The sequence below is a fragment of the Podarcis raffonei genome, chromosome 11 (assembly GCF_027172205.1).
Source record: "Podarcis raffonei isolate rPodRaf1 chromosome 11, rPodRaf1.pri, whole genome shotgun sequence".
NCBI classification, from domain to species: Eukaryota; Metazoa; Chordata; class Lepidosauria; order Squamata; family Lacertidae; genus Podarcis; species Podarcis raffonei.
In genome coordinates, this window is record NC_070612.1 from 17,841,961 (window position 1) to 17,856,591 (window position 14,631).

Below are 14,631 nucleotides of genomic sequence, written 5' to 3' on the forward strand. Positions count from 1 at the left end.
GTAGCAGAATCTGGGAGTGGGCGGTCCTTAAATTTCCCCCAGCATAGCAGTCTTTTGACCCCCATCCTACGCCTCCTCTCTCTGCGTGTAAACCGACTGCGCAGAGAGGGCGTGGGCAAAGGGGGACCTGCCTCCCCTGAGATCTTCGGAGGCTCCCTGTAACACAACTGCTCTTCCACCTCTTGCCTCTGAGCTGATGGCAGTTCCCTGACATCCCTGCAGTTGTGTGGCCCTTAACAGGTACCATAGCAAGCTGATGTTGGGCCTGGCAGGACATGTTACCAGAAACACAGGGTACAACCAAAACAAAAGACCCATGTTAAGTTCCTCCTTCCCCACGCTTGCAACTTGAAATTCATGTCCAGATGTCATTATGATGAACCTTTTCCCAGCAGCACTGGTGTTGTCTGGTGTCAGGACGTGAGCAAGGTTTAACTACTTGTTACAGAGTGAGGTATGGCAGACCACACCAGGCTGCCATTTTCAGCAGCAACCCCATGTCTCTGATTACACACGCTTCAGTTGTGCAACAGGGTAGAACAGTAAGACGTGCTCATAATTCATCTTGAAGGTAGTGTGTGCCGAATTAATTTACTTTCGTGGATGTCCTGTCAAATTTTGCATTTATAGTTTCTAAAGAATTGTGACTGTTTTATTTCACCTCTGTTGATTCCCGCCCCGCTCCAAACCCCCATGCTGCAACCCTCAGCCATCCCCAGAATGTCATAGGTAGCCAGGTGGCTGTTCATAAATAAATTAGGATCTAACCCAGATGCTTTGCTTTGATCTAAAATCATTTTGAAATTGGGTGTTTAGTGTGCAAGTTCAAAAGCTGCTTTAAAAATCACGCTGCCTCAGATAGGTAAGCGTAATTGTAGTCATTTTTAATACGTACTAAAAAAAAAGTGAGAGTGCATTTGTGCTTTTGGTAATGGAAGTATTTATCTGGACCTTTACCAGCAAAAGCAGATGTGTATTCAGCAGTCAGTCTTAGATTAGCGCACCTGCCCAAATGCAAGGGATCAAAGAGGAGATCATGTTTGGGGGAATAGGAACTTGCAGTGAAACCCTGATTATATTCCTTGGTCTGCGATGCAGTTTGCCTGTCGGATATGAGAGAACTGAGACAGGGCTCAGCTGCAGACACAAGGGAGAAGGAACAACAGAAGAATTGCTTATGAATGTTCCCAGTTTCATTACCATTGAGAGTAAGCTTGTAACTTGACAGAAATGCAAGAAAGTGATGTTTAAAGATCCACTTCTGACCCTGAGAATAGGTCTTAGAAAGCATCTTTGGATATGTTTTTTGCAGCACAGTAATAAAAGATGATTCAGTAATGAATGAGTAGCTTGTTCATAAAGGCGAGGCTGGATTAATTGTGAGGTGTTCTATCTTCCTGCTGACATGATAGAAATTTGCAAAGTTTACATGTCTTCTCGCTTTACATTAAAAGTATAATGTATCATGTATCATGGCCATAGCCCTGGCTGGTAGTTTTTACTATTTATTAATATAGAGCGTTTGTGCCCCACTCTTCTGCCAGAATGGCTCCTGGAGTAGTTTACACGCAATCAGCAAAGTATACAGTTTGATGTGATGCAGAACAAAGAAGCTTTTCCTAACATATTTGTTAAATGTTAGTAACAACCGTCCCACAAGTCCTCCAGAGAGACGATTGTGTCAAGGTTTAGTCCGTCAAGGCCAAAGAGCCTTGATTGCAGTTTGTTACTCTGAGAGGCATATTTGAACAGTTGCCAGATAGGCTGTTGTTCTGCAAACATTTTTAAAAGCTGAATTACTTAGCTTTTATGTTGCGATGTGGGATGCAGTTAGAAATTGTAACCTGAATTGCTATTAGGATTGTATCTTAAGACATAAGTTACATGTTGTTATTCTGTCATACTCAGGTAGTGACCTAAACTTAGTTGCTTGGTCAGTAAGAGGAATGTGTGCTTTTTTGCCTCACATGTAGAGCCTTTCTTCCTTAGTCTACATTCCCCCGCCCTTCTCATGGGCTCTGGGATCTCAGAATCAATATTTTTTCCACGAACTGCCAGATCAGGACAAGCTCTGAGGGCACTGTAGGGCCTCTACTAGCAAGAAAACCTGGCTAGAGCAATGACTCGGCTGTCCTGGATTTAGGATTGCTACTGATTGAGATAGAGTCCCACTCTACAATTATGTGCCCTTAATAGCTGTGTCCCCAACCTATTCTTGGGAAACCCCCAAAAGTGATACCTTTTGTCTGGAGTCAAGAGAATAAAGGTAAAGGTAAAGGACCCCGGACGGTTAAGTCCAGTCAAAGGCGGCTATGGGGTTGCGGCGCTCATCTTGCTTTCAGGCCGAGGGAGCTGATGTTTGTCCACAGATAGTTTTCTGGGTCATGTGGCCAGCATGACCACACTGCTACTGGCGCATGGAGGACCGTGACAAGTGCCAGAGCGCACAGATACACCGTTTACCTTCCAGTCGCAGTGGTACCTATTTATCTACTAGCACTATTGTGCTTACGAACTGCTAGGTTGGCAGGAGCTGGGACAGAGCAGCGGGAGCTCGCCCCGTCATGGGGATTTGAACCACCAACCTTCTGATCAGCAAGCCCAAGAGGCTCAGTGGTTTGGACCACAGTGCCACCCGCATCCCAGTCAAGAGAATAGGGTTGGTCCTAAAAATATGTCTCATGTGTCCAAGGCCAGGGTAAAAGGTTGTGCCTTCAGCATATGACATAATGAAGGAACAGAAAGTATTCAACCGCTTAGGGGCCACCACAGAGAATGCCCTCTCTTGGGTCAAAGCCAGTTCAACTTCCGAAAGGCCCCCCCCCTGCTAATATTAATACCTATAGGAAAGGAAGTGGCCTTTCAGATATCTGAGACTTAATTCGTTTAGCTTTTTTAAAAAAGTTATTGTTTCTATATGCCTCCTGAAAATATAATAAGTTCGCCAGCAATTCAAAATTTCCCTGTACTCCTATCAGAGTTCCTATCAGTCTTCCATTGTGTCATTAGCCAGGGGACCTCAGAATTAACGGCACTGAAGAACTGCCCAGCAGAATGGAGAATTTGGAGGGGTGTGTGACTTGGTTCAGACATAATAGGAAACCATGGTTTTCCCATTATAAGTAAAAATTGTAGGCTCACATGATTCTCGTCTCTTTTTTCTTCTGTGCCTGCTAGGAGGAGTTTGAAAGCTTCTACTTTCATTTTTAAACTAATTACAGTCTCTGAGATGTCTGAAGTCAAAACTGCAGGTTCTTTAAGAACAAACCAGGCTCTGAAACTATGGTTTGAACCTAGTATTTTTCTCATCAACCATTGTTTAATCAAACCACCAGGAAATCTTTAAATCTTTCACTTTAAATTTAATTTTAAAATGAAAGCAGACACATTCAGTCCCCTAATCATAGCTACAAAAGGGGAGGGACAGGGACGTTCTCTATGGCTTGAACTTGCAACAGGAAGCTGTGGTTTCCCAGTATGCCTGGACTGACACATAGCCCAGTGTGGAGAGTAAGAAATCAGCAATACTTGAACAAATAAATGTCTGTTATTTGGCAATTTTTGATAAATTGATTTTTAAAAATGTTGTTTTGCTTTTACTGATCTCTCTTTCTCTCTTTGCAGAGGGTAGTGAGAACTAAAGAATGCCATTCCTCTAAAAGTTTGGGAGAAAACCATTAGAAAGATTGGTGGGGCATTGGGAGTTTCTGCATTGGCCTTTGTAATATTATAGTAAAGGAATAGAGTGTTTTTCTTCATTGTTGCTAATTAAGTCTTCATTTTATATTTCATAGGTGATGATACTTTAAAAACGTGGGACATCAGGAAGTTTAAAACACCTCTGAATTCAGTTGTTGGTCTACCTAGCTTCTTCCCAATGTAAGTACCTTTTTGATTTAAGATACAAGGAATTACGTGCTGGTGTCAGTGAAGATTGATTCAGTGAGGTACAGCTTCTTGTTGAACCAATCTTGTTGAATAGATTCTACTCACCATGTGCCCAGCTCACCAAAAAAACTTGAGTAGTAACTTGTGATAGTGACCACGTTTTGAACCATCACAAGGCTTGTTCAACATGTGTAAATCCAGTTAGGAAGGGCAGTTTATGTTGACAGGTTTAAAAGGGGGCACTACTACTACTTAGAATGTCTGACATTTTGTCTAGACCTCTGACTGATGGTGCCCAGAAATGTTAAGGATTTGGCCTTTGATTTCCCCCTTGCTCTTATTCCTAATACTGATGCCACGTTCTGTTAATTGTTTGTGCCTGAGATAGTGGACTTCTCCTTCCTCTCCCCAATGTCCCCTTAATCTACATTAGAAATTAATCCAGAGACTCTGTCCTACTGAACAGATTTTGCTCCTCTTGCTGATATTCTCCTCTTAATTTATTAAGTTCTACCGTCATGGTTACTCAGTGGTATGACATATATGTCATGGACCTAGCTCCCTCGTAATCCTGGGTTTGTTGGGGTTGGAATACATTTGTCCATGTAAAAGTGCACGATATTATTAAAAATGGTAGCAAGATTGACATAAACATGAGCAGTAAGAAATTTAAAGGAATTTTAAAGGATAATTTTGTAAAAAAAAAATTGGACGTGCAGTATGAATACAATAGAAAAATAAGAAACCACAGAAAGGGAGGGGGAAGTAGTGGAAAACATTATATGTTTTGTGTAGATTTATATTCACTGCTAAAGGTTGTAAAATGGGAAAATTAAAAATTATATATGTGTGTGTGCATGATACAGTGGTACCTTGGTTCTCAAACTTAATCTGTTCCAGAAGTCCGTTCCAAAACCAAAGCATTCCAAAACCAAGGCGCGCTTTCCCATAGAAAGTAATGCAAAATGGATTAATCCACTCCAGACTTTTAAAAACAACCCCTAAAACAGCAATTTAACATGAATTTTACTATCGAACGAGAACAGTGATCCATAAAATGAAAGCAATAAACAATGTACTGCAGTCACACAATCAATCAATCAGTAGATGAACTGGGTTCCACACAGTCACAAAAACAAAACAAAAAAGCCACAAAAACAAAAACAAAAAATAAATAGCAAAAACAGACAGACCTCAGTGTAACACCCAAAACGGAAGTGTAACACTCAAAACGGAAGTGTGGCACTCAAAACGGAGCACGTTCGGCTTCTGAAAAAAGTTCACAAACCAGAACACTTACTGCTGGGTTTGCAGTGTTTGGGTCCCAAGTTGCTTGAGTACGAAGGCGTTTGAGAACCAAGGTACCACTGTATTAGGTCCAGTGTAGACCCACCTCTCACTCCCTCCAAAGCTGACCGGCAAGTTAAGAAACAGCCTCAGGAGTCTACCCTTTCCTTTTCCCTTGTTGATCTTAACTATCGATTGCCATTGAACTTGCATCCTGGGTTCAAAATCTGTGCTACATCTGCGCTACATCTTTAAAACCAACTAGACGAGGGAATTGACATTGGGAGAGGAAGACTGGCTTCTAGCTTGAATTTTTCAGGAAGTCAGAATTACATCTCCACGGTACGGATGGGTTACTGTGCTAGAGCTCTTTAAGCTTGTAATGCAAATTGATTTTCGCATGCTGTTTTTGCTCCCTGCTTTTACTCATGTACAGCACTTATCTCAAAGTCTGAGATTAATTTTGAAGAATGTAAAAAGAAAGCACTATTTAGTCTTGAGAGTGGACTTTGACATTTCGGAACATTTGTTCCTTGCTTTGAGAGAAGAGAAGGGAAACAATATTGGAAAATAGTCCTGTTTACAAGTTCACATTGTTATGTAAAATGGATGGGTATGATGTTGAAAATGGATATTTTGACCTACTTATTTACTAAATAATAATAGCCAGATTTTGAAATTTTCTGATTATTGTACGCTAGACCTTACCCCCTTTCCAGTGCTAAAATCTTTTCGAGACATCTCATTCTGTTGGTTTTGCCAATTTTTTCATATTGGAACACAGCTGTGATTTTAGTTGTCATACATAATTAAGGGTTTAACACAGAGTTTGACATAATACATAAATAAGATTTCAAGGAAACCAATTCATCTGTTCTATACTTTATTTTCAACAGGACCGACTGCTGTTTCAGCCCAGATGATAAACTACTTGTTACTGGTACTTCTGTTAAGAAAGGAGTTGGAAATGGAAAACTTCTCTTTTTTGAGCGTGAGACATTTAAGAAAGTGTATGAGATAGATGTCACAGATGCGGTAAGCCAGAGTTCAGTGTATTACTTGATTTGTTGCTTTTATTCATACATGAAAAAGTATTATGTTGTCACTTTGGTATGTATAATTATAATTGATGTCGTTTTTAGCATATAGGCATATCATTAAATTCATGGTTGAGATTCTGTAAGATCAGGATACCCTAGAGTATATAGTGGTACCTCAGGTTACAGACGCTTCAGGTTACAGACTCTGCTAACCCAGAAATAGTACCTCGGGTTAAGAACTTTGCTTCAGGATGAGAACAGAAATTGTGCGGCGGCAGTGGGAGGCCCCATTAGCTAAAGTGGTACCTCAGGTTAAGAACAGTTTCAGGTTAAGAACGGACCTCCAGAACGAATTAAGTTCTTAACCCGAGATACCACTGTACCATGCTAGTTTTGGTAACTGCATAGTCTCTTACAATTAAAAAAACCAACAATAATAAATGATTTCAGGAAGATAAGCAACAGGCACAATACCTGAGTCCCACAAATAGTGGGCAGTCATGGGACTTCAGAGGCCTTGCTCTTTTGTAAATTAGATCTCATTTAGCAGGCCTATATGTGAGTTTGGGTGCGTAAGTACAGTTACTCAGATTCAGCATTTTACATTTATTCTTGTCCTGCTTGCCTCGCACTGCACTGTAGGATTGTACAAGTGCAGAATTGTATATCATACTGCATTTGCAATAATTTTTCAAACTGTCCCTCTTTGCTGGTGCCTTTGAGGAGAGGGGCAACTGATTAAATAAATAAGTTAAGAAAGCCAAGTTGTGCTTGGGTGATGATAATGGTGATGATTATAAATCTAGCTTATAAAGAGATGAAGGAATATCCTGGATTTGAATTAAAGAACAGTTCCTTTAGCAGCTCGTATGAACCATTTCTAAACCCCATGATCATTCCTACCTTCATAATCAGATCAGTTAGTGACATGTGAAGTTTTTTCCCCACCCTTGCCTACCAATATATGTTGCCTGATTCACTGGACTAAGTATTTTGTAGACACCTTAATGCTACGTACCTTGTTTTCCCCTCTTCTTCACTTGTGATAATTGTTGAATTGTGGAATTTGTATTCTTGGGGCACTCTACCTGGGAACCAAGGGACTTGTTGGGGGTAGCTAGAAGGTTGAATTCTATACCCATTCAGTACCTTTCAGTCATGTAATTCGATACGATGTTGATATATTTAGAAAACAAACAACATGCAGACGTTCCTCACTAGCCAAGGGCCATACATAGCTCTTCAGGCTTCCACAAGTAATCTTAATAACTAAAGTAGAATTAAGATTTAGTGCAAGAGAGGGAGGGCAGGAAAATGGCATTGAACTGTGCATTTAATCTATGAGCAAAACAGCAGGGCTTATTAAATTAAATGATAAACCATCCTAATGGGTTCAGCACATGAAATGGGATGCAAGAGAACATTATTGTGTCACATTCAAACATTATAGGAAATACTCTTTGAGCAGCTGTTTAGTTTTACCCTATCAGACTGGGGAGAGGCGGGGGGGGGGGTCCAGACAATATAGATAATTTTAAAATGCTTAAAGGCAGTAAACTTAATCTTTAAAACTGCTTGGTAAATAGCCAGTAGATTTTGGCCTGCAAATGAACCTGATGTTTAATAGAAGCTTAATGGCTACTTTAAATGCTTGACCAAAGTGATGTCTAGCATTCCTTTCTGTCATACCAAGCAAGCCTTTGTTCACCTCATTTCTTTTTTAAAGGGTTTTTTTTTGGGGGGGGGAGAGTACATTATTATTCCAGGCTTCTGTTGTTTTCTTTGTATGGGCTAGCTTGAGTGCTTGCAGGCCTATCCAGAAGGCACTTTGCCAGTGCAGTCTATTCAGAAGTGAAAAGGGCATGAAGAAAGCTAAGCCAAACCATGGCATATTATGAATGAGCAAACATGCAGGCTTCCATAGAGAAGATGACAACCACTTTGCTGCTCCTCTGGTCCTGTTGCTGCTGTGTGCTAAGCCATGGTCTGTCTCACTCCAGACAAACTATGAGTATGAGAGCCAGTGTGGTGTAGTGGTTAAGAGCGATAGACTCGTAATCTGGGGAACCGGGTTTGCTTCCCCGCTTCTCCACATGCAGCTGCTGGGTGACCTTTGGCCAGTCACACTTCTTTGTAGTCTCTCAGCCCCACTCACCTCACAGAGTGTTTGTTGTGGAGGAGGAAGGGAAAGGCGAATGTTAGCCGCTTTGAGACTCCTTCGGGTAGTGATAAAGTGGGATATCAAATCCAAAATCCATGAGCTATAGCCAATGTTTGTTCTATGACTTACCATTTCTGTAGCTTGAACACCATCGTCATTGCATGACTGTGGTACAAATTCATAGTACTACTTGTAAGAAATGGCAAAAAAGCTGGTAAGCAGCCTTATATCAAGTCATGCCGCTGATAATAAGCTTTTACAGAGAATATTCTCATCTGTACCAAATAAGGTAACATTTGTTTCATAGGTCTTTTATTAGTTCGAAATACTTAGAGGCCAGGGCTCAGCCTCAGTTTTGAAGACAGTTTGCAATGTATAGTAAAAACCCATACAAGATGTTATCTCCTAAAACCAGAGTAATAAAAGCAGCAACAACAACAACTGTTTGAAATTGCACTTAAAACCAGAAAAAGACACACTTAGAATGTCCTAAGCTCCAGTAAAAGGTGGCATAGATAAATGCTCTGAGATCCTTCTCTGCATGCTACCTCCAAGGGAGGTTGGAAGTGAAAGAACAGGCCTTTTCTGTTGTGGCCCCCTTTCTTTGAAATTCCCTCCCCAAGGAGGCCTGCTTGGTGCCAACTTGGTCATTGTTTTGATGCCAAGCAAAGCTGGTTCCCCCCCCCCCAGCCGCGATCAGTTGTTTGTGTTGTTTTGGTGTTCCATCTAAGATGGTGCTGGGGTGGTTATGTTATGGTACTGTATTTTTGAATACGTTTTCAGCATGTGTATGTGGTGTTACTCTGTTTTTACTTCGTGTAAATCCCAGTGCAAAAAATCCTGAAGGGAAGTGATCTTAATTAATCAGGCAGATAAAATGCAAGTACGTGACATTTCTTCAATCAGATACTTGATGGAGCATATATACATAAAATTCATATATCACTTGATTGTAGAAAACCTCAAAGCAGTTTACAAAAGATTAAGATCAAGAAAAATTCACAACCATACAGTACTTTAAAACATCAAAAGTTAAAATACTAAAACAAATTAAAATTACCTCAACTTTTCTTGTAGGCATATACCGTATTTTTCGCCCTATAGGACGCACCGTCCCATAAGGCGCACCTAGTTTTTTTGGAGGGGGGGGGAATAAAGGGGGAAAAATTATTTCCCCCCCAGACGCGGGGCTGGGGCAGGGGAAGCCGGGCTCCCGCGCTTTGCGGAGAGCTGCGCGAAGCCTGGAGAGCGAGAGGGGTTGGTGCGCACCGACCCCTCTCGCTCTCCAGGCTTCAGCGAAAGCCTGTATTCGCCCCATAGGAGGCACACACATTTCCCCTTCATTTTTGGAGGGGAAAAAGTGCGTCCTATAGGGCGAAAAATATGGTAAGTTTATTATATAAGACCTACAGTTCCCAATGTTGCTGAATGAAGTTAAAATGTTCCCCATATTGTTGGTCCTAAGAGTTCGAAGGATAGTGTGTTTTACAAAAAAAATCCTAAGACAGATACGCTGGTGTTTTTTCCTAGCCATGGAACATTTTAAAGCTGGTGACAGTATGTTCACAGCATTGTGGATAACTTTTCAACTCCCACCTTATTTATTGTAGTTGGCTAATTGCATAGGATGGGCTCCAAAGGAGCTTCACACTTGAGTTATTTGGTTTGTCCATTTCTAGGCAAAAGTTTAGCATAATATTTTAATGTGCAGACAGTCTGTCTATTCCGCAGGGGTAATAATGGACATTCCTACTCATCTCAATGGACTAGTCATGCATTTTGGGAACAGAATGATGGTGGTATATTTTTTCCAGCCTTACATTACAAGTATTTTAAAACGAATCCATTTAAAATAAATTATTTTACAATCTTGGAAGTTTTGTATGCCAATGGGAGTTGGAAGAGTGACTGAAAAAAATAGTTTCTAGCCAGCTTTAGGACAGATAACAGCAGCATGGAAATGTTAGTTGTATGAAGTACAGAACATTAAAGTGCTGTTAGTTAAATTAATTATTCTTGTGCACATTTGTTTGATTTAAAGCTGTTGTCTACTCTGGAAGCAGTGCTGTTAACCATGTAAGAACAATTACTGTCCCTTACAAGATAATGTAAAACATGGATGGCATGCTGTGGCCAGTTGGATTAGAGCGCCCATCATGCCTGACCTTTGGCCTTGTGGGTGGGGCTGATTGGAGCTGCAGTCCATCAACTGGAGGGCCACAAGCTCACCATTGCTGATGTAAAAGGTGCTGTTGAGAGGTTTTATTGGCTGACTGGAGAGACCAGCTGGTTCGTAATTGCTAATGTATATGGCCCATGTCACTGTGGTGTCCGGCCATGCCATTTTAGGGACTTATGACATCTGCTTTCTCGTTGCTGACTACGTCAGACTCAGCAGCACAACTGCCACAGTTTTGAAGTAAAGACAACCAGGGCAAAGGTATTGCTTGTAACTGGGCACCCTAGCACAATGCTATTATTCTTGTTGTTGTTGTCGATATTCATTTATTTATTTATTTATACATACATACATACATACATACATACATACATACATACATACCCTACCCATCTGACTGGGTTTCCCCAGCCAATCTTGGCAGTTCCCAACAGAATATTATTACAGTGGTATCTCGTTTCACGTACCGTCCCCCTTACAAATGCTTCAGGTTATGAGCTCCGCTAACCCGGAAGTAATAATAATAATAATAATAATAATAATATCTTTATTGTCATTGCCCCCTCTCAGGGACAACGAAATTACTTGACTGCTCCATAAAAACACTAATTAAAACAATACAGTATAGTACAGCAAGGAAGATTAGATGACTTTCAAAGTCCAGGCTTCCCATTCAGGGCTGAGATCGCTCTGGAGAAGACGCTGTTCTTAAGACGGCTCGTTCTTGTCTTCATCGTCCTGTATCTCCGTCCCGACGGCAGGAGCTCGAAGAGACAGTGACCAGGATGCGATGGATCTTTTACTATGTCCAGTGCCTTCCTATGGCACCTTGTGGCATAAATCTGCTCTAAGGTGGAGAGTGGACAGCCAACAATGCTCTCTGCTGCCTTAACAACTCTGCACAACCCCCTCCTGTCCTGGGTAGTACAGCTTCCGTACCACACACATAAGCCATAAGTGAGCACGCTCTCAATGGCACAGTGATAGAAGGCAAGCAGCAGTTTCTGCGGAAGATGGTTTTTCCTTAGAATTCTCAAGTAAATGCTCCCATTTGCGAACTTTGCCCTGGGATGTGAACGGAAGTCGCACGCCGGCAGCAGCAGGAAGCGCCATTAGTGAAGGCGTGCCTCATGTTACGAGCGGTTTCGGGCTACAAATGGACCTCCGGAACAGATTAAGTTCGTAACCGGAGGTACCACTTTATTAATAATAATAATAAAGTGATAAAACATCAAATATTAAAAACTTCCCTAAACAGGGCTGCCTTCAGATGTCTTCTAAGAGTCAGGTAGTTATTTCCTTGGCGTCTGATGGGAGTGTGTTCCCATGTTCTTGGGAGCTGTAAACACGGACACACAGTTGACTTGAATGGGGAGTGAATGAGGGTTGGATATTAGAGGAGCACAAGCCACAAATGTGTCAGTTGCACACTAGCAGAAGCTCACATTCTCTGTTGGAAGACATTCTACTCTATCCAGAAGATAAAAGAGTTAAGGGCAGGGGGAACAGTAGGGGTTCTAGGTGCCCAGAGAGGGGCTCCTGAGCTATGATTGGGTCCTCTGCAGCACAGGAAGGAATGAGTGAGACTTACTACTGTCTTCGTGCAGAGCAGAGAAAGTTGTTTATTTGTATAAATGAATATACCTGTCCTCTTCCTGAATTGCTCAAAGCGCAATCCATGTGATTATCTCATTTTAGGCTCACTGTAAACCTGTGAGATAAGATGTTCTCACAGACAGAAGCTTCTCAAAGGCCATGCAGTGATCTTAATGGCTGATTGGGGACTTGAATCTAATTTTCCCAATTCTGGATGAAACTTTTTGGTCAGCTTACTACACTAGCTACAGGATTATGCCATGCCAGGGCCTAACTGGAATTTCATCTGTGTTACAGCATGTCTTAGCACCTTTTAGGTACAATGTTTTATTTGCTTTCATTCATAACTTGCCTATTCCGCGGACATTTTTAAAAAACCTGAATGTGTAGTATGTAAAAGTGAGGGCTGAATACATGTTTCCTATCATAAAATTACTATGAAATGTTAGGTTCTTTCAGGTTTTTTCAGCCCCTTGTAACCACTACAGCAGTATTAAATAGTGAAATACTATCATACTGGTATGCTTGCTTATGATTTTGATGCTGCAGTTTCTCTGAGGAGTATTAAATTCTGCGGCTAACTTATGAAACGATTGTATGCAGTGTTAGTGAACATTCTAGTGCTCCTCAGACTTCCATAATGCATTGAAGCTCATTGTGCTCCCTGGAAGACTACTCCAGGAGGTTGAGGGATTTTCCTAAGCATAAGGGACTGCAGTGGGCAGGAAAACACCAGCCCATTTTAGAACATGCCTAAGGTGTTTCCAGGCATGCACAGGACTCTTGGATCCCTGCCTGTAAAAACAGTGTTTAAATCCAGAGTTCATTTACTGTCCTCCTGTTCACCCAAGGAAAGTTCAACGTGTGTATATGTGTATGTGTGTATATAAAGCAGAATGTCAATGCTTGATCATCGCTGTCAAAATGTCTCTTTACGTGTTCCGAGTCTTTGGCGCTTATCTCACTGCACAGACAGCCAAGTGCAGCAAATCAGAACAGTCTTCTTCAAACAGGCCCCACCACATTGCCTCATCACTACTGAGGCAGAAAGCAAAATTGGCACTTGTGAGGCAAGTGTGTAAAGCCGAAATGTTTTCTTAGCAGCAGTTGTTGCTGACAGTTTTATGTCTTTCTGATCCATGGTGGAGACCTAAACTAGACATCTTAAACCATCAAACCACTGCCAGATAAGCCATAGTGCTAATGGGTTTTTCCTTTTAAGAAAAACAAATGACTTATCAAAGACAGTAGGTAGAGCCTGTTTGGGATAGGTGGAGCAGTCAAATGTGACAAAGTTCTGTACTCCTAAACTTCAAAGAGCCTGTGTGTTCAGCCCCACAAAGTTCAGGATTGTCATTAGGCCAAAGGTCTAGTGCTGCCTTCTCCTGACATCAGCATTCCTCCTTCCTTTGGTTTGGTCCGATCCCTGTTTTGTCTGGCAATGGCAGCTTGGGTGCTGTTTTTTTCAGATAGAGGAAGGCTTTTAGGTAGAGCTGATGTACTTTTAGTCTCCATTTCACAAGTCTTTCCACAAAATTGTCATTCTCTCACAGCATCTTAGCGCTGTGTCCTCTCTGTGCTTGAAATGCAGGCTGATTCATACATAACACTAAGCCATGGTTTGCTTAAGAGATCACCAGTTAACCATGAGCTGTCCACAGGCAATAAAAGAAACCATGGTGTCTTTCTTCTTAGTCTGGTTTCTTTTTCAGCTGCTCATGCCTGTAGCCCTTGTAGGTTGAGTATCTGGGGTGGGGTGGCCCAACAAACCATGGTTAAGAAAGGCGCTGAGTTTGCATGTAAAACCAAACCATAGTAAAACAAACAAGGGTTTGTAACCCAATAAATAAACTATGGCTTCAGATCACGTTTTGTTGGCAGTGAAGATGCTGGATAAGGCACATAACACATTATATGCAAACCAGTCCCCTGAAATCTACAGAAAACTTAAAGGAGGAAATTTGTGTACTGTTGGACATCTCTGCCAGACAGCATAGGTGCTTGTGTTGCTGGCAAGCAGAACAAAATAAACACCTAACGCAAAGACTTTTTCATCTGGCTGGAAACGCTTCATAAATTAAAAATGTATTCTGTTGTTTCCAACTGTATATGCATACATACCTCCACAAGTCAGCTATATTACTATCTTAAGGCTGCAATCCTATATCCACTTTTCAGGGTGTTCCCCACAGGAGTTAATTCTGAGCAGATAAATATAGGATTGCTCCGTAAGAGTGGTATACTATTCCCACCCTCCTTTACTGATAAATCTTGCTATATTCCAATTTCAGTCCAAGTTTTCATAGTTATCTCCCACTCTCCTCTCTTTGGCTCGGTTGTCTTTCACCACTGGACCATTTCAGCCAATACTGACAGCAGGATGGAAGAGTGAGCAAATTTCATAATCCCTTTCCGTCACATTTAGATTTTAAGGCCATCTGTAACGGAAAGGAGTCAAATAGAACAAACATGCTTTCTCC

The 14,631-nt window shown here is 41.4% G+C and overlaps 1 protein-coding gene across 1 annotated transcript in view; it reads left to right on the plus strand.

Moving 5' to 3' along the window:
* WDR70 (WD repeat domain 70) overlaps positions 1–14,631 on the plus strand; it is a 114,859-nt gene that overhangs the window by 82,093 nt on the left and 18,135 nt on the right. Inside the window, exons 12-13 of the mRNA XM_053407743.1 lie at positions 3,795–3,879; positions 6,072–6,210. Coding sequence (XP_053263718.1) covers positions 3,795–3,879; positions 6,072–6,210 — 224 coding nt within the window. The remainder of the gene's footprint in view (positions 1–3,794; positions 3,880–6,071; positions 6,211–14,631) is intronic.